This window comes from Mustela erminea, chromosome 9 (genome assembly GCF_009829155.1).
Source record: "Mustela erminea isolate mMusErm1 chromosome 9, mMusErm1.Pri, whole genome shotgun sequence".
Classification (NCBI taxonomy): domain Eukaryota; kingdom Metazoa; phylum Chordata; class Mammalia; order Carnivora; family Mustelidae; genus Mustela; species Mustela erminea.
This window is the reverse complement of record NC_045622.1, coordinates 21,276,501-21,303,872: the sequence shown is the minus strand read 5'-3', so window position 1 is coordinate 21,303,872 and position 27,372 is coordinate 21,276,501. Positions and strand designations below refer to the sequence as shown.

Here is a 27,372-nt window from a genome sequence, read left to right as displayed (position 1 = left end):
TGTGTGTTTGGGCGGCCTCATTAGCCGTCACTTCCCTTACCTGAGCACGAGCCGCAGGGAGACAGAGGTCTTGAGCTCCCAGCAGACCAGTGCATACAAGATAGATTCCTCTCAGTATATTTCCCACTGCCATTGTGCTGATGACACTTTATTCCAAAGCTAATTATGTACATGCTCTCTTTTCTCAATTAGACTGCAGTATCCTTTAGTTCAGGAAGTGTGCCTACCTCATCTTCCTTAATCTTTGTACCCCCACCCCACAGGTTCTTGCCCAAAGTAGATGCCCTGTGTATGGAATTAACGGACTGTGTATCTTCTAGGAAAAGTAGGGTTCTTTGAAAGCCTGCACAGAAAACAGTTTAGCTTCCTAGCTAAACTATCCAAATATTCAGAATGAAGAAAACTTTTATGAGATTTATAATTCGATGTGATTAAGGTCAAGGTAGCTCAATGAGTTTTAAAAAAAAAAAAAAAAGGTAAGCAGATGTTTGACTTCCCTCATTGAAATGGTGCTGAATTAATCTTGAGAGTGTTTATTCAAAAATTTTTAGGTATGGGCGCCTGGGTGGCTCAGTGGTTTAGGCCTCTGCCTTCGGCTCAGGTCATGATCTCAGGGTCCTGGGATCGAGCCCCACATCGGGCTCTCTGCTCAGCGGGGAGCCTGCTTCCCCCTCTCTCTCTGCCTGCCTCTCTGCCTACTTGTGATTTCTGTCTATCAAATAAATAAATAAAAATCTTAAAAAAAAAAATTTTTAGGTAGACATGTTCTATTTCTTCTTTTGTTTAGTTACTGCAGAAGACTTATTTTTTAAATCAACAGGAGACATAGCATGTTTTGGAGTAGATTATTTGAAAAGAGAAGCCAGTCTTGTTTTTAAAGAAGGAAATTACTGTGTCATGCAGAATAAGATGGTTTTAAAAAGGGAAACTTAAAGAATTTTCTGTTTTGAAGACCTGCATGGATCCCAAGCGGAGTTTTTATTCACAGATTAATCACAGTTATTCCCTAAACCTGAAAGAAAACTATAAGAAAGTTTGATATAGGAGTCTAGGGAGGGAGATAATTCAGAGGGACGGCTTTGATCATCCTTAGGAAGGCAAAGGCATTGCTTCAAAAACAAAGGAATCAAATCTAGAAATTCAGGAAAGACTTTTCCCAAAGGATTATTCTGGCAGCATGTTGAAAAGAGGTTATAAAAGCATTAAGTTCACAACCTGAACAATAAGTTAAGTAAATGTTAGGGAAGTATTTCCTTTCTTATTCTAGGACTAGGCATACCTTTAGCTTGCTTTTGCCAATAGAAATGCTGCTACGCCTGGGCTGGCATAGAAGTCCAGTGAGTTACATAAGACAGATTTTCTTCTGTGTAGAGGTGAAGGAGAGCTTCAAGGAGGTCCGATAACTCAGGGCATATACCAGTCATCTTTAGGAACATCAGGCTAGGACTCATCCCATACAAAAGTGGGGAGCCTTCCAGTGATTTTTATAGCATGGAGGAAGGAGTTGTGCCCTGATGTGTACGTTTAATGGGGGTACTACACCAGGCTGTTCTATTTTGGTTTTGGCTTTTTGTACCCTATTAGTCTTTTCCCTGGAGAGAGAGTACTATCAGGTGCTTTCTTGGGAACATCTCACTTAAATCAGCCACTCACAGCTCCAGTGAAAATAATAGAATCATGTTGACCATTAACTTCCTCTGAAGATATGAAGCAGGTAGAACTTCCTCATGGTCCTGTTAATTTCTTCTGAGACCAGTGAGTGGATAAGCCTCAAGAGTTCCGATTTTCACATAGGGAATTGATCACATCTTTGCTGAAGTCCAAAAGTAAGACAAGAACAAACCCAATTTAAAATCCAATTCCTTGAGTTATTTTTATTACCCCTAGTAGTTTAGGGAAGTAGAGGTGTTTAAATGCTTTATGGCTTTAAATGCTCGGTGGCTCACGTGGTTAAGCATCAGCCATTGGTTCAAGTCATTATCACAGAGTCCTGGGATGGAGCCCCACATCTGGCTCCTTGCTCAGCAGAGAGTCTGCTTCTCACTCTCTCCTCTGCCTGTGTGCACTCTCTCTGTCTCTCTCTAAAATAAATAAAACCTTAAAAAAATGCTTTCTGGATAAGAAAAGCAATAGGGGAGGGAGAGTAATGTTTTGAAATAAATGGTAATTTATTATTTTGAATGCCAGGAAATATTGCCAGAGTGTGTCTGTCAGCAGTTTTCACATACAGATTTATTTTTAGAGAAATGAATTTTATAAATTAAAATCACCCGGTATAACAACAGTGACCCTGCATCCTACTTTACAATAAATTTTGGGTAAAAAGCAGAGATTTTTGTGTCTGTGGTTTTTTTTGCAATTGAAAGCTTAGAAACTAACAAGGGTTGATAAATGTCCACAGTGTCCAATCCTTTTACTTTTTTGGGTGGTTCTTTATTTAAAAAAAGATTTATTTATTTTACAGAATGTGTGTGTGGTGGGGCGGAGGAGGGAAGGGGCAGGGAGGAAGAATCTTAAGCAGGCTCCGTGCAGAGTGTGGAGCCTGACATAGGGTTGATCTCAGGACTCTGAGATCATGAACTGAGCCGAAACCAAGAGTCAGACGCTTAACGGACTGAGCCACCCAGGCAGGCTCCCTTTGTTGTAGTTATTTTATTTAAATTTAGAAGATTATTTTTAGAAGTCCATAGTGGATTAAACAGTAAATGTTGCTTTGTCTTACCAAATACTTTAATTGCTCAAATTCATGTGTGACATCCATGCTTTGCTCACCACAGGGTAAGGATGTCAACCATATTCTAGTGACTGGGAGTCTTCCCCCCACTATGCTAATGGTGGCTATTGGGGGTAGGGTTTACATTGTTGCCATTTTGGGGGAGAACCACGTGACAGTATATATGTTAAGAGTATTAAAAATATTTTTATTGGGGCGACTGGGTGACTCAGTTGGTTAAGCATCCGACTCTTGAATTTTGACTCAAGATCGAACCTCACATTGGGTTCCCCATGCTTAGCGGGGAGTCTGCTTCTCTCTCTCTCTCCCCCTTTAAAATAAGCAAATAAAATCTTTTAAAAAGTTTGTGCTCCTTGACTCAGTAATTCCACTTTAAAAAATCTAAAAATGTAAGTAGAAGAGTAAAGATTTATGGACAAGGATATTTATAACAACATTATCTGTAATAGCGAGACAAATATACATGGCTACACACCCATATAAAAAAATGTAGCCTAATTACACAAAAGGGAGTGCTTAAGAAAATTAAAGCACATCTATTCAATAAAGTATCTATGGCTGTTATAGTTTGTAGTTTTATAGTTTATAGTTTGTATAATGAGTAAAAATGATCATTAGATAAAAAATGAATAAAGCATGATTTAAAACTATCGCATATATGTTATAATCTCAGTTATGTATATATACACACACATATGGAAAGGATTAGAGGGAAATGCATCAAAATATTTATGTGTTATCTTTAGGTGGTAGAATTGCATTTACTCGTTTTTGTTCTGTGTTCTACACATTGCTGAAAGTGTAGTGGGTTTTTTTGGTCAATGAATATTTATAGAAAATTTCTGTTAAGAGTTTTCTACTTATAAAAGTAATATATTCATTGTTGAATATGTGAAGAAAACTTGAATATTTTATTTAAAATATCATCTGCCTGTTAACTACATTGGGTGCTTTAAAATTTTTTTAAATGAGAAAAACACTGAAGTTTGAAACATGACATTATAATTTAACTCAGAATCCTATTCCATCTGATATGATTTAAATCACAATTCTGTTTTTAATTGTTGCATGAGAATATTTGGATGTTGTGTATGCTAGAACGGAGGTCAAACAGCCTTTGGCGAGTAGGAAGCCAGAAACGCTGTGTGGGCAGTGGGCGGGTGTGATCCTTCCGTGGACCTTTCCTATGCTGCCCCCTGTTTCCAGATCAGAAGAGAGTGTATGAGGAGGACGGGGTAGCAATTTCTATGCAGAGAAAATTAAGGTTGCTATCTCCCTTGCTGGGGTAGGTTTCTGTAGGTAAAGAAAAGGAGGAAAAGCACCATACATGTTAAGACATGTAAGAAGACAGTAGGAGACTTGTTCTGTTGTGGTAAATTTGATAAAAAAAAAAAAAAAAAATTGGGGGCGTCTGGGTGGCTCAGTGGGTTAAGCCTCTGCCTTTGGCTCAAGTCATGATTTCAGGGTCCTGGGATTGAGCCCCACATTGGGCTCTCTGCTCAGCAGGGAGCCTACTTCTGGAACCCTCACTCTCTGCCTGCCTCTCTGCCTACTTGTGATCTCTCTCTCTCTCTGTCAAATAAATAAAATCTTGAAAAACAAAACAAAACAAAATTGTCCATTTGTTGAAGCAGTGCAGGGGAAATACGGAAATATTTACATTATATATAAATATACATGTAGTTGTTGTTTTCCAGTAACTTCTTAGTTCAATAGTAACAGTAACACTAACACTAAGAGTTTCCTTTTTTGGGGGGGGGGGGGACCAAGATAGTACTTTTGGAAGTGACATAGCATTAAACAGTTTTCCAGGAGTGCTAATGGATATATTCTGCTTCATATATCACCCCACTTTCCTTGTGGTCAGCAATGTTTATTTGTGAGATCAGACCTAGGTCACGGTTGGTGGCTGTCGAACGTAACTTCAAGCTACCTGACTCCTTTGGCAATGAAATCCAGGCCCTCATTCTCGTTATCACTGTTCTCTAACAAACGCAGCAAGCTTTCCTTGGGTGTCAACGAAGTCACCAAATACTTACGATACAGTCGGAAGTTCTTTCCAGCCCCCAAATTCAACTGACAGCACGTTGCAAGGAACCCAATGGAAAGATAGAATTCATCCCAGATGATCCTGTGGGATTGTTTAGGTAGCAGTAATGAGCTGTGAAGTTTTAAAGGACAGCTGTAACGTAACTCAGCAGATCATGTGCTGGGGTTAAAGTTGACTCTGCTGTTTGTTTCACTGCTTTCTGATAAATAAATCGTTGAGGAAAGATTTGGCAAAAGGAACGCCCCTCCTTGTCCCCTTCTCCCAGGACTGCGGCTCCTGTTAACAAGTTGTTTGAATGTTTACTTTGCCTTGACTGCTGACCAGTGGTGTGTCAGTCCTTGCCGTTGAACCAAGTGAGAATTCAAATAAACCAAAAAAAAGGTTTTCACACAGCTGGCCTCTTCCACCAGTGAGTGGTACCAGAGTATCCTCTCCCACTTTTTGAAAGAGGTCAGCAAGAAAAAACTTATCAGGCGTCCGTGATCTGATGATCTGTGATCCAGATGAACTTGAATTGGCAACTCCTAGATTTTGGAGCGCATGGTGCAGAGAAGGAAACAGATCTCAGGAGACGTTATTTGCTGAATTAGAAGCCACACTTAAGGTCCATGCATTGTATTTCTTTTTCTTTTTTAAAAATTTTTTAATTTATTTTCAGCATAACAGTATTCATTGTTTTTGTACCACACCCAGTGCTCCATGCAATCCGTGCCCTCTATAATACCCACCACCTGGTACCCTGACCTCCCACCCCCTACCCCTTTAAAACCCTCAGATTGTTTTTCAGAGTCCATAGTCTCTCGTGGTTCACCTCCCCTTCCAATTTCCCCCAACTCCCTTCTCCTCTCTATCTCCCCATGTCCTCCATGCTATTTGTTATGCTCCACAAGTGTATTTCTACCTGATTTTATCAAAGGTTAGAATTGACCTTTGCATACGTGAATATGCACATAGAATTCCCATTTCTAAAATGTCATTCATGTAGCTTTCTCGTTACATTTTGTTGTATTAATATTCCATAGTCCTAGATTCAGTGGCTAGCCCTGGCCAAGTAGGCATGTGGGGGAGAATTTGCAGACATAATAACCACTCTTTGGATCCCTAGACTAGCAGGGTGCCTGGCATAGAGTAGGCACTATTAATATTTTTGCTGATTTTAAAAATCATGTATATGAGTGAATGAACGGATGAAGGAATAAAATATATAGCTAGAATATGCCGAATTCATGTGAGATGACAGGTCTCATTAAATACTACTTTTTAAGGTACTTCTGGGAATTACATTATATTGAGGTATTCCTTTCATTTTGAAAAATGTCTCTTTGGCGCCTGTTTTTGGCTGGGTATTAGAATTTACAGTGTTAAATACTGGCTCGTTCTTGCCTTCGAGGAGGAAATAGTTATGTAACCAGATACATTTCACAACAGAGTGATGAGTCCACGGGTAGATAGGTGTCCAAGGCGTAGAGCCATGTAGAGGAGGAATGAATCATATTTGGAAGGTGGCACGGACATTGTTAATTCTAGAAATTTTATTTGTCATGTTTATTGTCCATTCCCACTAGAGTAGATGGGGTACATTTTTGCCTGTGTCACTTATTCCTATTTATATATTTTTAAATTGCTCTCTTGCTAGCTTCTAGAATAGTACCTGGCAAGTAATAAATATTCCATAAGGATTTGTCACACGAATGAATGATTTTTGATAGATATTGTAAATCCCTCCAGAAAGGATTTACCAATATTTCCACCAGCAGTAGATGATTGCGATTTTTTAAAAAGGTTTTATTTATTTATTTGACACAGAGAGAGAGAGAGAGACAGAGATCACAAGTAGGCAGAGGCAGGCAGAGAGAGAGAGGAGGAAGCAGGCTCCCCGCTGAGCAGAAAGCCTGTCCCAAGACCCTGGGATCATGACCTGAGCCGAAGGCAGAGGCTTTAACCCACTGAGCCACCCAGGCGCCCCGAAGATTGCGATTTCTACCCACATCCTTTACTAGGGATGGGTTTTGTGAAATCTTTTTTTTTTTTTCAGCCTTAGCTCTATGTGTTATCTCTGCATTAAAGAAACACAAAAATGAGCCTTCCCTTGACTGCTGTGTGTCTCCAGCAATTCTCCCTATTTTTCTGCTTTTATAGCAAAGCCCTAGAAGGAATTTCCTGTGCTTTCTTCATTTCCTCCCTTCCCATTCTGTCCTGAACCGACCATCAGGTGCTAGTACCTCTTCCACTGAAACCATTCTTGTCAGGATCTCCTGTGCGTTACGGTGCCTTCAAGCCTTACTGTATTTCTCAGCAGTGTTTCCAATAGTTGCTCGTGCTTTCCTTCTAGAAATAGGTTTTTTCGCCATTTTTCTCCCTGGACACAACATTCTCCTGGATTTCTTCCTATTTCATTGGCTACTTCTTCATGGTCTCCCTGGCTTTTTCCTTCTCTGCTTAGTCTCTAAAGATTGAAGTATCCCAAGGTTCCTGCCTGTTCTCTCTTCTCCTATCATATTTTCCTTAGAGCTCATCTAGTGCTGGGGCTTTCATGGGTCTGATGTCTGTATTTCTGACATCTCTATTTCCAGCTCTGACTTCACACAATTCTGGACCCCATTATGCACTTGTTGACTTGATAGTAGTACTCGGATGCCTCGTGGGTATCTCAGACTTACCTTCCCAAAACAGAACGGCTGACTAACCTCTTCAGTCCATCTCCCCCCTTCTGGGCTTCCCCATTTCAGTAAACAGAGCTGTTGTGGATTCTGTTACACCCAAAACAGCTGAAATCCTTGACACATCTTTCAATTCTACCCTCTAGCCACGTGTTGAACAAATTCTGTCAGTTCTACCTTTAGAATATATTCTGAGTCCACTTTCCTTACCACCTCCGCAGCTGACTCACAGGTCTGAACCACCATGTGCTCCTCTCTCTCCTGAGTGACTACATTACCTCCTACTTGGTCTCCCTCTTCCCTTCCTGCCACACTTCTGTCTAGTCTCACCGTAGTGGTCTGTGGGTCTACAAAAAGCACTGAAATGGTGTCTGGCACATACGAAACACTATGTAAATGATTGTTTTTATTTTGTTGGGTTTTTTTGTTTGTTTTTTGTTTTTTTTTTTTACTGTTTCTGTTTTAGGACTGCAAAGGGGGGTTGCATTTTGGTGGTGGTAAATTTTAGATGCTTGTACAAGTACTAATGAATGCATACAGGCAGCTGAATCAAGTATTCATGTAGAGCGATGGATTCTGTATAATAGGAGATACTGTCTTAGCGCCTTGGAAGGATGAGCAGAACTCCCGTTAGCTTAGTGTCTAGAGATTAGTGTGAATTGGGAAGATACGGGTCATCGAATGCCTTGTATCTGCCACATTCTCTACAGAGCTTTCAAAATAAATGGCAGCCATCATGCTCACAACTGGGACTGTTCAGATACAAGATTTCAGCTGTTTGGGGGTGTAGATGACCTTTTCCTCCTTTCTTTTTCCTGTACGTCTTTCAGTGAGCCAACGCCCGGAAGTCTGTCCTGCCTGATTCTGTAATCTGGCGCTATGCATCCAGATCCTTGGCATTTACAGACACTGCTGTACCTCGTTACTCTCACGGTTCTGTGCCCTTCTGTGAATTCAGGTAAGAGCTGAAGAATGGTCATGTTCTTTTTTTTTTTTTTTTTTTTAAATTTTGAACCTTAATTCCAGTAACATACAGTGCTGTATTAATTTCAGGAGTATGATACGGCGATTCCGCCATTCTCTACATGACTCTGTGCTCAGCCACCATACGTGTGTCCTTTAACCCCCAAGAATGGTCTTGTCCAAGCTCCCAACTATTCCTCTTCTTAATCCTATAAAGAAACAAACTTCAGCTTCAAATCCTCACCAGCGATCATAGTTTCCAAAGGCATTTCTAAGATTTCTTTGGCCCAGCTGAATGATTTAGAAACGGATTCATTCAGCAATTTCAGGATCTCTTGGTAGTGCTTCTGGGCCTCGACAGGCCTTCCTGTTATTGTCCTTAAAATTTATTCCTCTTGTTGCCTTAAAAACAAATATCGTCCTATCACGTTCTTTTCAATAAGAGGATATGTTGCGAATGTCTGAATTTGGAAATTGTAACAAGAATAAAATGCTGACTCCACACCACTGAAGAAATTTTAGAATCAGCATGTTTTAGGACTCAGCTTGGAGAGAACTTGGTTCTTGGAGAGAACTGCCACTTTCTCACATAACCTTGTCTGAGTTTCTCTCCACTTTCTGTTACTGAAAAGCTTAAAAACATAGATAGTTAAATGTGTACATAAGCCCGTGCCCAGCACACGGCACTCAGGCATTCTTATTTTAGATTCATGTACAAATTCCTATAGAAGTCATATAGAAATACAAGCGATGTTTATTCAGTAAGTAATATTTATTATCACTGTTGAGAATACTGTATGACGGGGTGCCTGGGTGGCTCAGTTGTTTAAGCGACTGCCTTCGGCCCAGGTCATGATCCTGGAGTCCTGGGATCAAGTCCTGCATTGGGCTTCCTGCTCGGCAGGGAGTCTGCTTCTCCCTCTCCCACTCTCCCTTCTCATGCTCTCTCTCTCAAATAAATAAATAAAATCTTTCAGAAAAAAAAAAAAAAAGAATACTGTATGACTTTTTATAAGCCAAAAAGCTGATCTGGTTTTATTTCTGTTTTTGTTCAACAAACCACCTCAGGTTTTAGTCAAGAGAGGCACGTCCCTCAATCTTCATTTCTAGTGAAATATCCTGTGAAAGTAGGGTTAGCAACTTACTGATTTTTTTTTCTTTCAAGTAGTTTATCCCCCCAGATTAACAGTATTCTTGTTCCCGCCACCCTTTTGGGTGGGCAGGGGACATCTCTTTTGATACGTTGGCGCGAGAATGCACCCTTTCCCCCAAGCTGCTGAGGAAATGATGTCACATATAAAACTACTCTAAACACCGAATAAAACTTAAAATTGACACTGTACTTAGCTTTACACCCCCCAAAAAGGACAGACTTTGTATTTCAGCATGACTGGACATTGTTTTATATTAAAGGGAAGTAGTAAGACCGTAGCCATTATTTATAGAATAACTTAGTTTAAAATCAAATCCTTGCTGATGTAGGAGAGAATTCTTTTTAATTTTGCAAGTTAGCTTCAATTTTTCAGATTCTTAACTTGCTTTCCCTAGAAACCACTTCATAAAAAGAGCCATTTGCCATTTCTCCTTACAGAATTGGTATGTTGTCTGATTTATATCAGAAGGTTTCTCCCCTCTTCTACCCTAATCACTAAGTCTTAGGTTAACATGTTGCCCTTTTTTCCTTCCAAAAACGGGTGTATAAAAATGTTCCTAGAACTTTTACAAGCATTAAGAATAGTAACAGGTATTTTGAAATAAGGGCTTGCCTGTGATTACATAGATTGAGATGAAATGTATTCAATACACTCTTCTTTCTCTCTCCCCTTACCTCCTTTCTCTCCCCCTCCCCCTGCCCCTTGGCACATGGGGAATGTTTCCTTATAGGGTTGGCACCTTATTTTATTTCTGAGCCACTGTCCGCTGTCCAGAAACTTGGTGGACCCGTAGTACTACATTGTTCTGCTAAACCTGTGACTGCTCATATCTCATGGTTGCATAATGGAAAAAGACTGGATAGAAACATGGAACAGATTAAGATTCATCAGGGGACTTTGACTATCGTGTCTCTTAATCCCTCCCTTTCGGGTTCCTACCAGTGCGTCGCCAACAATAGCATCGGTGCCGTTGTCAGCAGCCCTGCGACAGTGTCCACTGCTGGTGAGTTGAATTTAGTCTCTGATATCTATGCTTTTTCCTAGAATTACTGTTAGCACGTGCGTTGTTTATAGAGGGAATTCCGAGCGTGGGCTGTGGAGTAAACGCATTGGAGTTCTCATCCCAGCCTTGACTCTTGCTGTGTGTTTAACTGGGGCGAAATGTCCTTGAACCTCTGTGAGCCTAACCTCATGTCTTCATCTATAGCGGGCATGGAAATAACTTCTCCTTTGTTAGGAACACAGTTTTATAACGCGAATTCTGAATTCCTTTGTGAATATTTAAAAGCCCTTAATAGCAACAGCAACAAAAAAGCTGTTGTCTCCTTTGATACTCAGTTGTTTCCTGTAGTCCTTTATCTTTCCTATCTAATGGTCTTATTTGTCTTGATTACCGAGTGATTTTAATTTATGTAATTGAAACCAGGCTAAAGAAGCAGGAAAAAAAAAATTGACCGTAGCAAGAGGAATGCTGAGTATTGAACTTATGGAAAATCTGGAATGTGGTGGTTTTCTTAGTAGGTTTGAGCCATCTGCCTTTCAAATGGTGATGGCTTCCAGTAATGGAAAATGTCTTTGTAAGGGCACCCCTATTTACAGAACAAATCTGGATTCCCCAGGAGTCGTGAGTTTGTCATAACCGAGAAGAGTAAATGTTTTTGTAGAGCTGTGACCCATGGACCGCTCCAAGACACACACTGGAAGGCCGAATTCCTAGTGGCAGGCGGCCGAATGCTTTCAGCCTTGGAGATAATAAAGTGGCTCCATCTGTAGCGAACTTTAAGTAGTGAGAGGGATCGAGAGAGAAATGATACACTGCTTGGTTTTTCAATGTCCTAGGTTCATTCCTGTGAACCATTTTATTGCAGTGTGAGTAACTACCCACAGAATAAAGATGCATAGGGAACATGAGTTTTGATGAGGGACTGGATTTGAAAAGGGTTTATTTCAACAGAATGGGGAGGACTATACTTTATAGTTCTCCCTGACCTTTTAAAATTAATTAATTAATTTTTAAATAGATTTATTTATTTGACAGAGAGAGTGTACGTGCACACAAGTAGGCAGAGCATCAGGCAGAGGGAGAGGGAAGAAGCAGGCTCCCTGCTGTCCGGGGAACTGGATACGGTCCTGATCCCAGGATCCTGGGATCGTGACCTGAGCTGAAGGCAGATGCTTAACCCATGGAGCCATCCAGGTGCCCCTCTCCCTGATGTTTTAAGAGCCGTTTGCTTTTCTTGTAGTCTTCTAGAAGCACTGACCTCTGGAAAAAGTTGCCATGACTTAGCTCTAGCCCTACCCCAGCTACTTTCTGAGATAAAAAAATCACACCATTCTGTAAAGGGAGATCAGCTGCCACTAATAGCCACGTTGGCAGTTGTGGCTCCTGGTTTTTTAAATTTCTCTGGGGAAGAGAGTTCAAGTTTGTATTTATTTATTTTTCTACTTATTTACTTATTTCTTTTAGTTCTCGGTGACTTCAGTTCAGCAACAAAGCATGTTATTACAGCAGAAGAAAAGAGTACTGGTTTCATTGGCTGCAAGGTACCAGATAGTAACCCCAAGGCCGAGGTGCGCTATAAAATCCGGGGAAAGTGGCTGAAACATTCCACAGGTGAGACCTTCTACAAAATAACCCAGTGGCGCCCATAGAGCGCCCGTAGAATAAAATGTCATTCGCCTGCTGTTGAGCTCTGTGTGCTAGGGACTGTGCATCCAAAAAAATAATGCATAAGCTATATTGATTGTCTCTGGTCTCCGAAGTGGAGACAAGCACAAGTGGCTACAGTGTATAAGTATTTACAGCCTCATTCATTCAGGTCTCTACTCACATATTTCTTCTACTGAGAAGACCTCTGTCATGGCCCCCATATGCTCTGTTGCTCTCTGTCCCCTTTACTTGGCTGCTTCTTTTTTCTTCCCACAGCATTGTGTTATATGTAGTTTTGTTTGCTTGTGTCTTATTTACCCCTTTGTCTGCCACACCCATCCCCCCCCACCCCGCCCGGCGCTGGAGCACACGCGCGCCCTGGAATGTTGGCTGCATGAGTGTTAAGCTTTTGTCTGCCTTCTTGATTGCTGTGGCACCTGTGACTGGGCCCTCGCTGGCAGGATTTGTTGAGAAAAAATGAAAGAATAGGCATTAATGGACACTGGGGATCAGTGCTGTAGGTGGAGGTCTGCTCAAGGTGGTAGCCTTGGTCATTGTCTCTTTCTAAATACGCCTGTGCTTTCAGCATTCTCAACAAATGATCTGTTGTCAGATGTTTCTGCTGGGTTTAATTTTTTTTCCTCTAGTACTGTTGACTTTTTTCCCCCCGCCTTGACTTTCCCTTTCTTTCATTTAATGCATTTTTCCTGACTGCTTACTTGCTGCTCTTCTCACGTCTGAATTTAAAGCACAACTATCAACCTTCAGTTGTTGTGATTGGTATCTTCTAGAGGCTTAACTGCATTCCCTTCTCTCCTCAGAGAATTACTTAATCCTTCCATCGGGAAATCTTCAGATTTTGAATGTATCTTTAGAAGACAAGGGATCATATAAATGTGCAGCTTTTAATCCTGTCACAAATGAATTAAAAGTTGAACCCATTGGCCGAAAGCTTCTTGTGAGTCGTAAGTATTTGAGAGAATAATGGTAACTAGGAAGAAGTTACCTCAGAGGCCTTCCTTATAAAACATTGGGAAATCAGAGTTCATCTTCTTTGCTTATCGTAAGAGAGTCTTATAAAACATTAAATACATAAATGCATTATGGAATGGTGTTGAACATGTTTTTATTTATTTATTTATTTATTTTTAAAGATTTTATTAACTTATTTGACAGAGAGAGAGATATAAGTAGGCAGAGAGGCAGGCAGAGAGAGGAGGAGGAAGCAGGCTCCCTGCTGAGTAGAGAGCCTGATGCTGGGCTTGATCCCAGGACCCTGAGATCATGACCCGAGCCAAAGACAGCGGCTTAACCCACTGAGCCACCCAGGCACCCTTGAACATGTTTTTAAAAGATAATGGATTTTAGAATTGAATTTTGGTCAAGATTGACGGAGTGGAAAGCATATGGAGAACTTGACCCTTCACTCAAGTAAAAAGAAATTACAGAGAAAATGTAACTTTATATCCATGGTAATCAAATTGGTGGCTAACTGTGAATTATGAAAAATTACGTGTTTTTCTCTTGCAGGGTATGGTAGCTGAACTGGGATAGAACTAATAGTCAAAGCAAAACAAAGTACTGGTTTCTGGTCTTGTCAGAAATTTAACATTTTCTCAACCGCTAATTCAGAAATAGCTCTAAAGCGTCACCAGGTGTTTTAATTTTAATTCTCAACTAAAAATGAATTAGCTACAAGTTGGACCTCGTAGCATAAAGAAGAATAAATGGGAAGTTGGGAAGGCTCTCACACATTTGCTAAGGAAGAGTTTAGACGTGAATATTTAATAATAAAAAATCTTTTGTGTTCTTTTTCCAGGCCCTTCTTCAGAGGATTTTCACATTCTGCACCCCACCCTGTCACAGGCATTAGCTGTCCTTTCTCATAGCCCTGTCACGCTGGAGTGTGTGGTGCGTGGGGTCCCAGCTTCTCAAGTGCACTGGCTAAAGGATGGTCAGGATGCTATGCCGGGAAGCAATTGGAGAAGGTTGTATTCTCATCTTGCCACAGACAGCATTGACCCAGCGGACTCTGGAAACTATTCTTGTATAGTGGGAAACAAGTCTGGAGACATACAACGTGTGACTTACATGGTTAATGTACTAGGTGAGTGTTCCTTATTAAACTGGATTTCAAGTCAGGCTGATTTCCTGGCTTAACTGATCCTGGAATGGAAGATCTTTTTTTTTTTTTTTTTTTAAAGATTTTATTTATTTATTTATTTAAGAGAGAGAGAGAGAGAGAGAAAGTGAGACAGAGCAGGAGAGGGAAGAAGATCAGAAGGAGAAGCAGACTCCCTGTGGAGCTGGGAGCCCAGTTCGGGACTGGATCCCGGGACTCCGGGATCATGACCTGAGCTGAAGGCTGTCACTTAACCAACTGAGCCACACAGGTGCCCTTGAATGGAAGATCTATTTGGGAACTATCAATGAAACAGGGACTAGTTGGAAACACCTATACCAGTAGTCAGAACAAGCTTCATTTTTTTAAAGGCCTGCTGAATTTGGCAGAGTTTCACAGTCTTTCTTGGTGGCATAGAACATTTCACCTGGGATGCTCATGAGAACCTCACCCCCAACCTGCTTATGTCATCCAGACTTTGTTCTTCCTTCCTCATGACATGGAGGACAGAGATGGGAATTCAGGGGGATGGAAGAGTCTGGACTGTATCAGTGTGCCGTACCTGGCAGTAGTAACTAAGAGTACTGACTGAGAGATGTCATCTCAAAAATGAATCTATTTCAGAGCGCCTGGGTGGCTCAGTCGATTAAGCATCCCTTTCGGCTCAGGTTGTGATCCCAGGGTGCTGGGATCGAGTCCCACCTCAGGCCCTTGCTCTGCGGGGAGCCTGCTTCCCCCTCTCCCTCTGCCCCTCCCCTTGCTTGTGCTCGCTTTCTCTCTGTCAAGTGGATAAATTTAAAAAAACATAAAAAAAACTATTTGATTTTATTTTCCCTTTTGGGATGCTTTTACTGTATCTGGCTCATAAAATTTGCATTATTTCCACCCACATTTCTATATATACACTGTATCTCAAAGCTTCTCCTTTCCTTTCTTCCCGCTACCTACCTCATGTCTAGCAGCAGAACATGTTTTCTGTCATCAAAACAGATTTTCATGCAAGCCAGAAATAGTAGGTAGTAAGTGGTTTCATAGTAAAGATAGTTTTCATAAACTTCTACATGCGTTTCTTTGCAACAGTGGCCTGACCTAGTAACACAGGAAGTAAGGAAGGGTATGGCGGGTGAGCTTTAAAGTGCAGTGAAAATCAGGTCTAGATTAATATGCATAATCAAATAACTTGGGCAGATGTTACAAATGTTGGTAAATAATTTGCTTTTTCTAGGTGTAAGTGACTTGATGGATTTTAAAGTATCTGTCTAAACTTAAGGCAGGGGGCGCCTGGGTGGCTCAGTGGGTTAAAGCCTCTGCCTTCAGCTCAGGTCATGATCTCAGGGTTCTGGGATCAAGCCCCCATCGGGTTCTCTGCTCAGCAGGGAGCCTGCTTCCTCCTCTCTCTGCCTGCCTCTCTGCCTACTTGTGATCTCTCTCTCTCTGTCAAATAAATAAATAACATCTTTAAGGAAAAAAAAAAAAAACCAAGGCAGAAATGACCCTGGAAAGAATTTAACTTGCAAATAAGCATTCTTCTGTTTTGGCTCTTGTTTAGTGTGAAATCCAGGGAAACTATTTATTTTAAACAAATCACCTGAAACAAAGGCTCAGAGAAGCCCAAGGGGTGTGTGTGTGTGTGTGTGTGTGTGTGAATTAAGTGGGTTGAGAGATCTAGAAAAAGAGACAATGACATATTAGTAACATATGGTTTATCCTATTAGAAGAAAGTTCAGATACATTTCTAATTTTTTCTTGATGACCACAGCGGATGGGAGAATGTGAGTGAACAAGGCAATTTGGTTTCAACTAGTTACTGGTAGAGGAAAGATTTTCTGTGTCTCGTGTGGTAATTTCAGAAGGTACCTCTTAGGGGCTCGAGTTTAATTTATTTGTTTGATTTTCAGAAAATGCGTCAATTTCAAAAGGATTACAGGATCAGACCGTCTCTCTGGGCGCCACAGTACAATTCACTTGTGAGGTTCACGGGAACCCAACTCCCAACCGCACTTGGTTCCATAACGCGCAGCCTGTTCGTCCTTCCCCACGACATCTCACTGCGGGAAATGGACTGAGAATCAGCGGTGTGACCCTGGAAGATTCGGGGCTGTATCAGTGTGTAGCAGATAATGGGATTGGATTCATACAGTCTACTGGGAGACTTGAGATTGAAAAAGGTAGGCTTTGCGTCCCGCACGCAATCGTAGGGAGTTTTACTTTTACAGATAAGCTTTTGTTTTGGTTGAAAATACAACATTTTTACTAAAAAGGTATAATCCTATTACCATAACAAAACTAATGCCTATTTCCCACGTTCCTTTCTAGTTCCATGATGAAGCAATATTATTTGACCAATCTCATTGGAAAAAATTTTTTTCAGTGTTTTTTTTTTAAACAATTACTACCTAGTTTAAAAGGCATATGGTAAAAATCTCTCATTCCTATTCCCCAGCCAACCATATTGCTTTTAGAACTAACTAGTTTTATCAGTTTCTTTCTTTCTTTTTTTTTAAAAATATTTTTTTTATTTGTTTGACAGAGATCACAAGTACGCAGAGAGTCAGGCAGAGAGAGAGGGGGAAGCAGGCTCCCTGCTGAGCAGAGAGCCCGATGCCAGGCTTAATCCCAGAACCCTGGGATCATGACCTGAGCTGAAGGCAGAGGCTTTAACCCACTGAGGCACCCAGGCACCCCGTTTTATCAGTTTCTTGAATATTCTTGTATGTGCCTTTAGGATCACTCACACATAACATGTCTGTGTGCATTTTAATAACATCTCTTTGTTTTTTCCCCTAAACATTGGTGTATTCTTCACCTTGAATTTTTCACTTAACATATCTTGGATATCTTCCTGTATTAAAATTGCTGCTTATTAGTATATCATGATATAGTTGTAATGATTTGGCTAGTACCATATTGATGGCTGTTTCTAATCTTTTGCCATTTTAAGGAGTTATACCACAATTATCCCTCGGCATAGATTATTTTACACAGTTGTGAATATCTGTACAGTAAGTTCCTAGAAATGCACTTGCTGAATAAAAGCAGGTATATGTTGGTAATGTGGGTAGATATCACTGAGTTGCTCTGCAAAATCGTTTCTGGTTGGGATACCTGGGTGGCTCAGGGGATTAAGCCTCTGCCTTCTGCTCAGGTCATGATCTCGGGGTCCTGGGATCGAGCCCCGCATTGGGCTCTCTGCTCAGCGGGAGCCTGCTTCCTCCTCTCTCTTTGCCTACTGTTCTGCCTACTTGTGATTTCTCTCTCTGTCAAATAAATAAATAAAATCTTTAAAAAAAAATTATTACTGGTCTTTATACTCTTACCGACCAGCAACGTGTAACTGCCTGTCTCCTCCTATCCTCACCAAGGCAGAGTGTTATTTGTTTTTTAAATCTTTGCCAATCTGCTAGGTTAAAAAAAGTACCTTTGGATCTGTGTTTCTTCTATTATGGTGAATTGGGCTTCTTTTCACAGGTATGAGTCATTTGAATTTGCTTTCCCATATATTGACTTTTCATTGTCTTTTGTTCATTTTAAAAATTAGATTGGTGGTCTTCTTTCTTGTGGACTGGTAGTTCTTTATATATTAGGAAATCAGTCTTTTGGCTATGAGTTATAACTGTTTCCAGTGTTAAACAGTCAGTGTCATGCAGGCCAATTCTCTGACCTTCGTGCAATTATTTTAGAAGTTAATAATAAATAGTTTTTAATTGGCATGTATTTGGAAATGTAAAATCATACTCCTCAATAGTGGAGTTAAAAAAAAGCTATAATGGAAATTTAATATACTTTGGTGATGAAAATGCCACAGATTGAATCATGTAGGATATAGCAAAAATAGAACTTGGAAGAAAATGTGCGCCCTTGAATGCTTATAAAGAAAAGTTTTTTTCATAAGAAAACTGGTAGGACTGAAAATTAGTGAGCTTAAGTGAAATAACAGAAGAGATTTAAAGCAGAGGAAAAGAGATAATAAAGATAGGAGCAGAAATCAGTTGAACAGAAAATGAAGATAAAGGAGAGAGGATCCATAAAGAAAAAGTTGGTTCTTTGTAAAATCTAATGGATAAATCTTTGGCAAAATATTAATAAATAATAACAGGAACAAAAAGTAAAAGTCTTGTAGAGACTAAAAGTAAGAATGTGCTGAACTTTGTGCCAATAACTTACAAATATAGGCAAAAATGGACAAATTCTTAGGAAAAATACAGCTTAGTAAGGCTGTGACTTAAAAGGAATTAAAAAGCCTGAATAGTTCTGTACTATCCAGAGGAAACTGATTAGGAGTTTAAAATCTTCCCACAGAGAAAACACCAGGCCAGCAGGTTTTGTGGAGAGTTCTACTAAGCTTTTAAGTAACAGGGCATTCCAAATATTACACAAACCCTTCCAGAGAAAAGTAGAAAATGGGAACTCTCCAGTCAGTATGATTTTGATTCTAAAAATCACAAGGGAATGGCATAAGAAAGGAAGATCAAAGGTCAGTCTCGTTTATGAACACAGATGCAAAAATCCTATCTAAAATATTAGCAAGCCATCCATATATAAGAAAAGGAAATCTGTCTTGCTTAAGGAGTTATCCCAGGAATCTGTCAGAAAATTTAAAGTGTCACTCATCCTTTTTTTTGAATAAAAAAGGAAAATAGTATGATTATATCAATAGAGGTGGAAAAATTTGACATATTTCAGTATCCCTGTTACACGCTCTTAGAAGAATAGAAATAGAAGGGAATTTTCTTAATTTGATAAAAAGTATCTAAAAGAAACTTACCAGAAACATCACTTTTAGTGGTGAAATACTGGAAACATTCTCTTTAAAATCTCTTGTGTTTATCATCCTACTGGAGATTCTAACCACGGAAGGACAAGAAAAATAAACTATATAAGGATAAGGAAGAAAGAAACCAAATCATTATTAATTTATAATTGCCGTGATTGCCAACATAGAGAATTCTCAATTTGCTGGCAAATTATTAGAAATAATAAAAGCATTTAGCAGGGTGGCTGGTGGGAGACCAACAAGCAAGAATCAGTGTCTTTCTATATGCTGGTGTATTAGGTTTCTCCAAAAAACAAAACCATTAGAATATATAAGATATAAAAAAGAGGTGATTTATTATAGGAATTGGCTCACATGGTTATGGAACTGGAGAAGGAGGAAAGCCAGTAGTGTGATGTGTTTGTGGGGAGGCGGAGGAGCTGATGGTGTGAGTCCTGACTGAAGTCCGAAGGTTGGAGAAACAGAAGGGCTGATGTTCGGGGTCCGAGGGCAGGAGAAGATGGATCAACTTTAGCAGGGAAAGAATTCACCTTTCCTCTGCATTTTTATTCTATGAGACACTCAGCAGACTGGATGGTGCCCACCCATGATGGGCTGTGCCATCTGCTGTACTCTGTTCACTAGCTCTAATGCTGATCTCTTCCAGAAGCACCATTGCAGACACGCCTAGTTATCTGGACCTCCCTTAGCCCAATCAAGTTGACACATAAAATTAATCATTATAAGCAGCAACAAACAGAAAATATAATTTAAAAGTGATCTTTCAGTATTAGCAACATTAAAAAGACCCAGGTAACTTAGAAAGGTAGACCAGTTGGTGGATAACCCAAATTCAGTATTAGACAGCTGTCAGGTCATTTCAAAACCTCTGCTGTAGATTCGTGCAATTTCAGTTAAAATCCTATCAGAATATTTTGAGAATCTTGACAAACTGATTCTGAAATTTATATGGATGAGCAAAGGCCCAAGAATAGCTAAGACATAGGAAAAGAAGAAGAAAAAGAACACGGGGGACTTGTTTTTACAGATAATAGTACACAAAAATCTGTGGCAATTAAAATATATCGTACTGGTGCAGGAACAGATAGTCTCTTAGAATGAGACAGAGACCACCAAAGAGACATTTGCACGTAAGGACTTGACTTAGGTCACATTGCTGTTGACGAAGAGGAGGCTATCCGTTTCAAGTTTTGATGCGGGATAACTGGTTGTCAAAATGAGGAAAAATTAAATACCTAAGTCATAATGTATACAAAGACAAATTCCTCGTGAATTAAAGTCCCATCTATGAAAGGAATGATGACAAAAAAAGAAAATAAATTTATTTATTTATATAGAGAGTGTAAGTGGGATTGGGAGAGGGGCAGCAAAAGAGTGAGAGACAGAATCCCAAGCAGACTCCCTCTTGAGCACGGGGCCCTGATGCAGGGTTTGATCTCACAACGCTGAGGTCATGACCTGAGCCAAAATCAAGAGTCGGATGCTTAATCGACTGAGCCACGCTGGCACCCTGAGATGGCAGAATTTTTGAAGAAAATACAGGAGAGTGTCTATCTGATTGGGTTTCAAAACTTAAGACACTTTGAGCTAATTTTTTAAAAAAGATTGATGCAACTCCATTGAAGTTAGAACATCTTTGTTATTAAAGGATACCACTAAAAATGGAAAGAAAGGCAATACACTGTGAGAAGCTACTAGTAACATGTAGAACTAATAAAAGAACAGTATCCGGAATTTCTGAAGAACTCTGAACCATGACAAAAGAGATAAAAAATATGTACAAAAGTCATTTCACAAGGGAAGGAAAATATCAGTGACATAGGTGAAGAGATGTTCAACTTCATTAGTACTCAGGAGAGGCAGGTTATGCCCAGTGAGGCAAGCTGTTACACTGACTAGATTGGCAAAAAATTCAGAAATGTGGGGCGCTTGGGTGGCTCAGTGGATTAAGGCTCTGCCTTTGGCTCAGGTCATGATCTCAGGGTCTTGGGATCGAGCCCCGCATCGGGCTCTCTGCTCAGCAGGGAGCCTGCTTCCCTCTCTCTCTCTGCCTGCTGTTCTGCCTACTTGTGATCTCTGTCTCTCTGTCAAATAAATAATAAAATCTTTAAAAAAAAATTCAGAAATATATTTATACCAAGTGATGGTTTTGTCAAATGTAGGAAGTAGGGCCGGAAGAAGAAAAGGCTGCGCTGGAGAAAATGCCATTTGTAATTAATATTCCATTGTAGGTGCACTTAAAAATAGCTCCAGGGGTGCCTGGGTGGCACTGTCAGTTAAGCACCCGACTCTTGGTTTCAGCTCAGGTTGTCATCTCATGGGACATGAGATCGAGCCCCACATCAGGCTCTGTGTTCAGCCTGGAGTCTGCTTGAGTTTCTCTTTCTCTCTCCCTCTGCTTCTCCCTCTTGCTCTCTCTCTCTCTCTAGAATAAATAAATCAATCTTAAAAAAAAAAATCTCCAGAGAATGATACCTACCTAGGACCACAAGGAAAGAGTTGGTGTCACCATCGTTTGGGAAAAAAGTGTTGTTCATGTATTTGGTAAGAAATACGTTCATCAACATTTACACAGAACTGGTTTCTCTCCCAGGATTTTTGTAATCAGATATCCTCCCTCCCCCGACCCAGGAGTTAACTACGTTTTTGTGAAGGAGTATTATTCTGTTTTATGCTCCTTCACACTGTTTTCATGTTTAAAGCCTGAGGTTTTGGCTTTGCCTGTTCTGTACTTAGAGTGGTCAGATGTGTATGGGTTACATGGTGGAAAGCTTGCAACAGATTCCTTTATATACATTCTTTTTTTCCTAGAAGACAGGAAGTCCAAGTAGGAGATGTCTAGGAGCCTAGAATGAAGAATTCTACTTTTTTAAAAAATGTTTTTATTTGAGAGAGAAAAGCACAATCGGGGGAAGCGGCAGAGAGAGAGGGAGAAGCAGGCAACCCAGTGAGCAGGGAGCCCAATGCGGGGCTCGATCCTAGCACCCTGGGATTGTGACCCGAACTGGAGGCAGATGCTTAACCTGAGCCACCCAGGCGCCCAAAGAATTCTACTTTTTATGGGCAGTTTTACTTGCTAAATTTGAGAAGGGAACTAAAAAGAAGCGAGTTATCTTTGTTTTAATTATTACTATCATTACTGTATCACTCTTTGCACGTGACTTTGCAGAAACTGTTATCTCTGTGAATGACTATATTCTCCCTACTGTTCTGCATGTAAAACACTGCTTAGAGAATTGTTAACTTGATTTACTGTGGTGATCATTTCACAAAGCATATATATGTGTTGAATCATGATGCTGTGCACCTGCAACTAATGTTATATGTTGAGTATAACGTTAATGTTGATTTAACATTCAGTTAAAAAAACACTGTTGAAGAAACACATGTATAAGGATGCATTGAAGACTGCTACTTGGGCACAACGTTGAGAACATTTATACAGTAAGATGAATTGATGTTTTTTTGCATTGTAGATACAATGGTGTTCTTACTTTGTGTGTGTGTGAATTACTTTTTTAACAGGCGGTGGACTCAAGCCAGTTATAATTACATCACCAGCCAGTGCGCAGGTGGTAGATGGAGACTTTGTGACTTTGTCCTGCAACGCCACTGGAATGCCAGTCCCGGTCATGCGTTGGTACGACAGGCATGGGTTGATAACCAGCCATCCGTCTCAAGTGCTTAGATCCAAATCCCGGAAATCACATGTACGACCTGGGGGCTTTGACTTGGAGCCGGTCTACTTCATCATGTCCCGGGCTGGCGCAAGCTCCCTGTACATTCAGGCTGTCACCCAGGAGCACGCCGGGAAATACACCTGCGAAGCTACCAACGAACATGGCAGTACACGGTCAGAGGCAGTCCTCTCAGTGGGTGAGTGGCCTTTCTTGTTTTTTCTCAGGTGATCAGCTTCCTCCAATGGTAGGCGATAAAGTGCTTTGAAGCCTATTATTCTCATGAGTCCAGCAATCATCCCCTGCCCCCCATGATAGTGAAATACAGAACTGTAGTTTTTGGTATTTGGTCTTCATATGAACCGATGAACCTTAATCTCCCTTTCTGATTTTTCTTGTTAGGGCTGTGGTTGTCCTGTGGACAGCTCTCCTTTGGGAGCAAGCCCTAGTTATGACCTCTTTGCGTGATTAATGCTTTTGGTTTTCTAAGCTACCGAAAATGGTCATTGCAGACATTTTTTTCAAGGGAGTCCTTGGTAAGTACGTATCCAGAGTCTCGAGCATTGGGGAAGTGGAATCGTGGTCCTTTCAAACAGTACCTCTTACTCAGAGGTACTTTTCCTCTGAGGTACTACATTACCTTTCTAATGGAATGTATAACATTTATTCTTTTTTTAAAAAAATTAACATATAATGTATTATTTGTTTCAGGGGTACAGGTCTGTGATTCATCAGTCTTACACAATTCACAACTCTCACCACAGCACATACCCTCCCCAATGTCCACCACCCGAGCCACCTGATCCCTCCCATCCCCCTCCCCTCCAGCAACCCTCAGTCTGTTTCCTGGGATTAAGAGTCTCTTATGGTTTGTATCCCTCTCTGGTTTCGTTTTTCATTTTTTCCTCTCTTCCACTATGATCCTCTGTCTTGTTTCTCATATTCCTCATTATCAGTGAGATCTTATGATAACTGTCTTTCTCTGATTGACTTATTTTGCTTAGCATGATACCCTCTAGTTCCAATCACATCATTGCAAATGGCAAGATTTCAGAGGTTTTTTTTGTTTTTGTTTTTGTTTTTATGGCTGCGTATATAATATTCATTCTTGATCTTCTGCTGATTTTTGTTGAGGAGGTCTTAAAAGCTTTATACAGTTTTTGAGAAACTAGTGTATAGAGTATCAATATTATTAAGGTTAATTCAAGTCCAAACCTTCTGTCAGTGAGTACTCAGAACAGCCTTCTCCTGCGGGTGGTCAGTGGCATGGAGACTGTCCCCTTACTTGTCGTGCAAGAGGCAGAGTACTGCCCTTAGTTTTGGAGCTGAGGGCCCTGCCGTGGGCTGCTGCTTTAGAGAGCTTCGTGTGGCCTTCTTCTGCCTGGGCCCTCAGATCCCACAGGTCAAAGAGTCCACGGGGTCAAGGGGCTGTGCTTACCCAGAGCCTGGCACCCAATGTTCCTCCCTCTATAGAGCAGGACAGGGCTCTGGGATTCCTTGCTTTCATTAGTTCACAGTCTGGTTCCACACAGCTCTCTCTCTCCATGGCCTGTCCTCCAGAGTGCAGGCCGCACCACCAGTGGCTGGGACCATTAAGCCAGAAGAGTGGCCAGGGGGGCAGTCTTTTGCACAGGAGTGAAGGCGAAGTAGACGAGGTTGGATGTGTACACATGTATTTCCATTCACATGCACATAGGGACCCTCTAGCTCCAGATGAAGCTGTAGGTGGGGAGAAGTAGGGAAGACCAGGGACTTCCATTATCCTCTTGTGCCCCTCTGTGGAGGTATTGCGGGGCTTAAGCCTGTACGCTGGGTTAGCTTCCTGGCTGTGCCACTTAGGAGCTTTGAGACCTGACAAACCCTTGAACTCCTTTCTGCTTATTTCCTCATCTGTGTAACAGACATAGCAAAGGCCCTCCCCATCAGGTGGACGTGAAAATTGAAGGAATTCGTATGTGCAAAGTGTTGAGAATGGTGTCTGGCAGTAGAAAGTATTAGGTTATAATTATTGCTATCTAATGAATAGTACACGGTAGTTACCCCAGGTAGTGGTTAGGGACGGAAGGAATAGTTACTGATTTAGTCATCTTAAGAATCCTCAAAGAAGGTGGCTGAGTGCTTATTTACTTTGTTTTTTTTGTGAAGAGTGGAGTAAGCAAGGTCAAAGAGAGAGATGACCACCCCTTCTCTTAGCAGAGACCTTGGGTTTTGAGGTGTTGGGTGTATAAATATTTATAGAGTGGGTTGTAACTCTCAGAACTAAAGTAGGGGGGACAGTCTGGGGAGGGTGGCTGGCGTGAGTGGTCACAGTGGGAAGGGCTTTGACAGGTTTGGTTATATTCCTTGTTTAATTAGTTTCAATTCAGAGTCATTAAATTTGTTGCCATTAAAAGTAGTGTTTTTATCAGTCTCTTTTCCAATTCAAAAAGTGTCCTACCTTTAAAAAAGATGTCTCATCTGACCAGTTCACAGGTTGTTTTTTTTTTTTTTTTTTAAGATTTTATTTATTTATTTGAGAGAATGTGTGAGAGAGAGAGATTATGAGCAGTGGAGAAGGGTAGAGGAGAAGCAGATTTCCTGCTGAGCAGGGAACCCAACATGGGACTCGATCCCAGGACCCTCCGATCTTGACCCGAGCCGCAGGCAGGTGCTTAATGGACTGAGCCACCTGGGTGCCCTCACAGAGTTGTTTTGAAGATAAGTTGAAGTAACGTATGTGAAAAAACTTTTGAAAGTAGCATTGAGCCCTTATAAATTGTGTCTAGTAGCTCATGAGTATTCAAGTTATATTACTGGAAGTAGTAGAGGGGAAGGAATTGAATCTCCCTCTTAATAAAAGTTACAGAAAGTCTCACTGCATCCTAAAGAGCAGAAGTGGAATTTTGACTTTATATGGTTAGACCCCGGCTGGAACACAAGTTTGTCTCCTGCCTCTGGATCAGTTGAGGCCTGTGGTCTTTAAACTCTTGGCCAACTGAATACCATTTCCCAGTGGTAACCAGCCCAGGGGATCCATGAAACTGCTAATGATTAAAAGGTCATTCTACTACAAGAGCATGGAGATTCCTCAAAGAGTGGAAAATAGAGCTACCCTATGTCTGTGGTGGGACCAGTGGGTATTTGCCCAAAGATATAAAGGTAGTGATCTGAAGGGCACCTGCACCCCAATGTTTATAGCAGCAATGTCCACAGTAGCTGAACTATGGAAAGAACCTAGATGTCCATCAATAGATGAATGGATGAAGGAGATACGGTGTATATATACAATGGAATACTATGCAGCCATCAAAACCCCCCAAATCTTGCCATTTGCTAAGATGTGGATGGAACTAGAGGGTATTATGTTAAGCGAAATAAGTCAATCAGAGAAAGACAATTACCATATGATCTCACGGATATGGTGAATTTGAGAAAAAAGACAGAGGGTCATAAAGGGAGGGAGGGAAAAATGAAACAAGATGAAACCAGAGAGGGAGACAAACCATAAGAGACTCTGAGTCTCAGGAAACCAACTGAGGGCTGCTGGAGGGGAGGGGATAGGAGGGATCAGGTGGCTGAGTGATGGACACTGGGGAGGGTACGTGCTGTGGTGAGTGCTGTGAATTGTGTTAAGACTGATGAGTCACAGACCTGTACCCTTGAAACAAATAATATGTTATATGTTAATACAAAAAATTTAGTAACAAAATAAAAAATAAAAATAAATTAAAAAAATAAAAGCCATTCTCTCCACCCAGCTGAGTTAGCGCCTGTTGCTTGAGTCCCTCTGGCCACAGCAACAGCACTAGCTCACCCCCTTCCCAGCCAGCCCGTGTTCTGACTCACTAGGTAAACACGGGCAGCTCCAGAAGCAATATTTTGAAGTTTGTCTCCATGAACTTAATTAGTTTTCTCCTATGTGATTTTCTCTCTGGTGTTTTGTTTTCTTTAATGGAGGACGCGACTGGGACACCTTTTCTCTTTTAAACTGACAACTGACCCTATACTGTTAGCTGTGTTTTGGGGTTTGTTTTGTTTTGTGTGTTTTTTTTTTTTTTTTTTGCTGCTTCTCTCCTGAACTGCCGTGGTTGTCCTAAAAACACACCCACTTTTTTTTTTTTTTCCCCTAAACCAGGAATCCGACCTCATTGTGCAAAAGAAACCCTTTCACATTGTTTCCCCTGCTCCCTTCCTCCACACAAGTGGTCAAACATAGGAGATGTTTTTGTCGCCAATACGAATAGCACTTTAGAGTAAGCAGGCTGTCAGTACTTGGGTTTCATGGTGCTGGCCGCATACTTGTTTTCCTAGACTGCTTTCTCATTTCTGACAGCCGCCCTGCTGACATTCTTCTGCCAGCTCTTGTCACCATCTCCCAGAACCTTAATTTCTTCATCTGTAAAGTAGGAGTGGTGCTATCTACCGAAGAATGTTGTTTGGGGAATTTAATGAGATTATATTCCTTAAGAGTTTAGCACACTGCTTGGCACATAGTATGTGCTCAGTAAATTCTGGGGGGGGGTTATAAATGCAATTTATTTATTTTTTTCAGTGCAAATAAAAGTATTTTTCCCTTCTCTGGATGTTGCAGATGCTTTTAGTCGTATAA

General features: G+C 40.8%; 1 protein-coding gene across 12 annotated transcripts in view; it reads left to right on the top strand.

Annotated features, from left to right (window-relative positions):
* The window catches only part of CDON (cell adhesion associated, oncogene regulated), a 98,753-nt gene that overhangs the window by 27,290 nt on the left and 44,091 nt on the right, over positions 1-27,372 (top strand). For all 12 annotated transcript variants that reach the window (XR_004288976.1, XR_004288975.1, XM_032356534.1 and 9 more), the window contains 7 exons: positions 8,275-8,402; positions 10,292-10,564; positions 12,029-12,175; positions 13,033-13,176; positions 14,031-14,318; positions 16,232-16,501; positions 22,633-22,983. Coding sequence is in view for 10 of the 12 variants with exons in the window: in XM_032356534.1 (XP_032212425.1) it covers positions 8,324-8,402; positions 10,292-10,564; positions 12,029-12,175; positions 13,033-13,176; positions 14,031-14,318; positions 16,232-16,501; positions 22,633-22,983 (1,552 nt within the window). In the remaining 2 variants the exon portion in view is untranslated. The remainder of the gene's footprint in view (positions 1-8,274; positions 8,403-10,291; positions 10,565-12,028; positions 12,176-13,032; positions 13,177-14,030; positions 14,319-16,231; positions 16,502-22,632; positions 22,984-27,372) is intronic.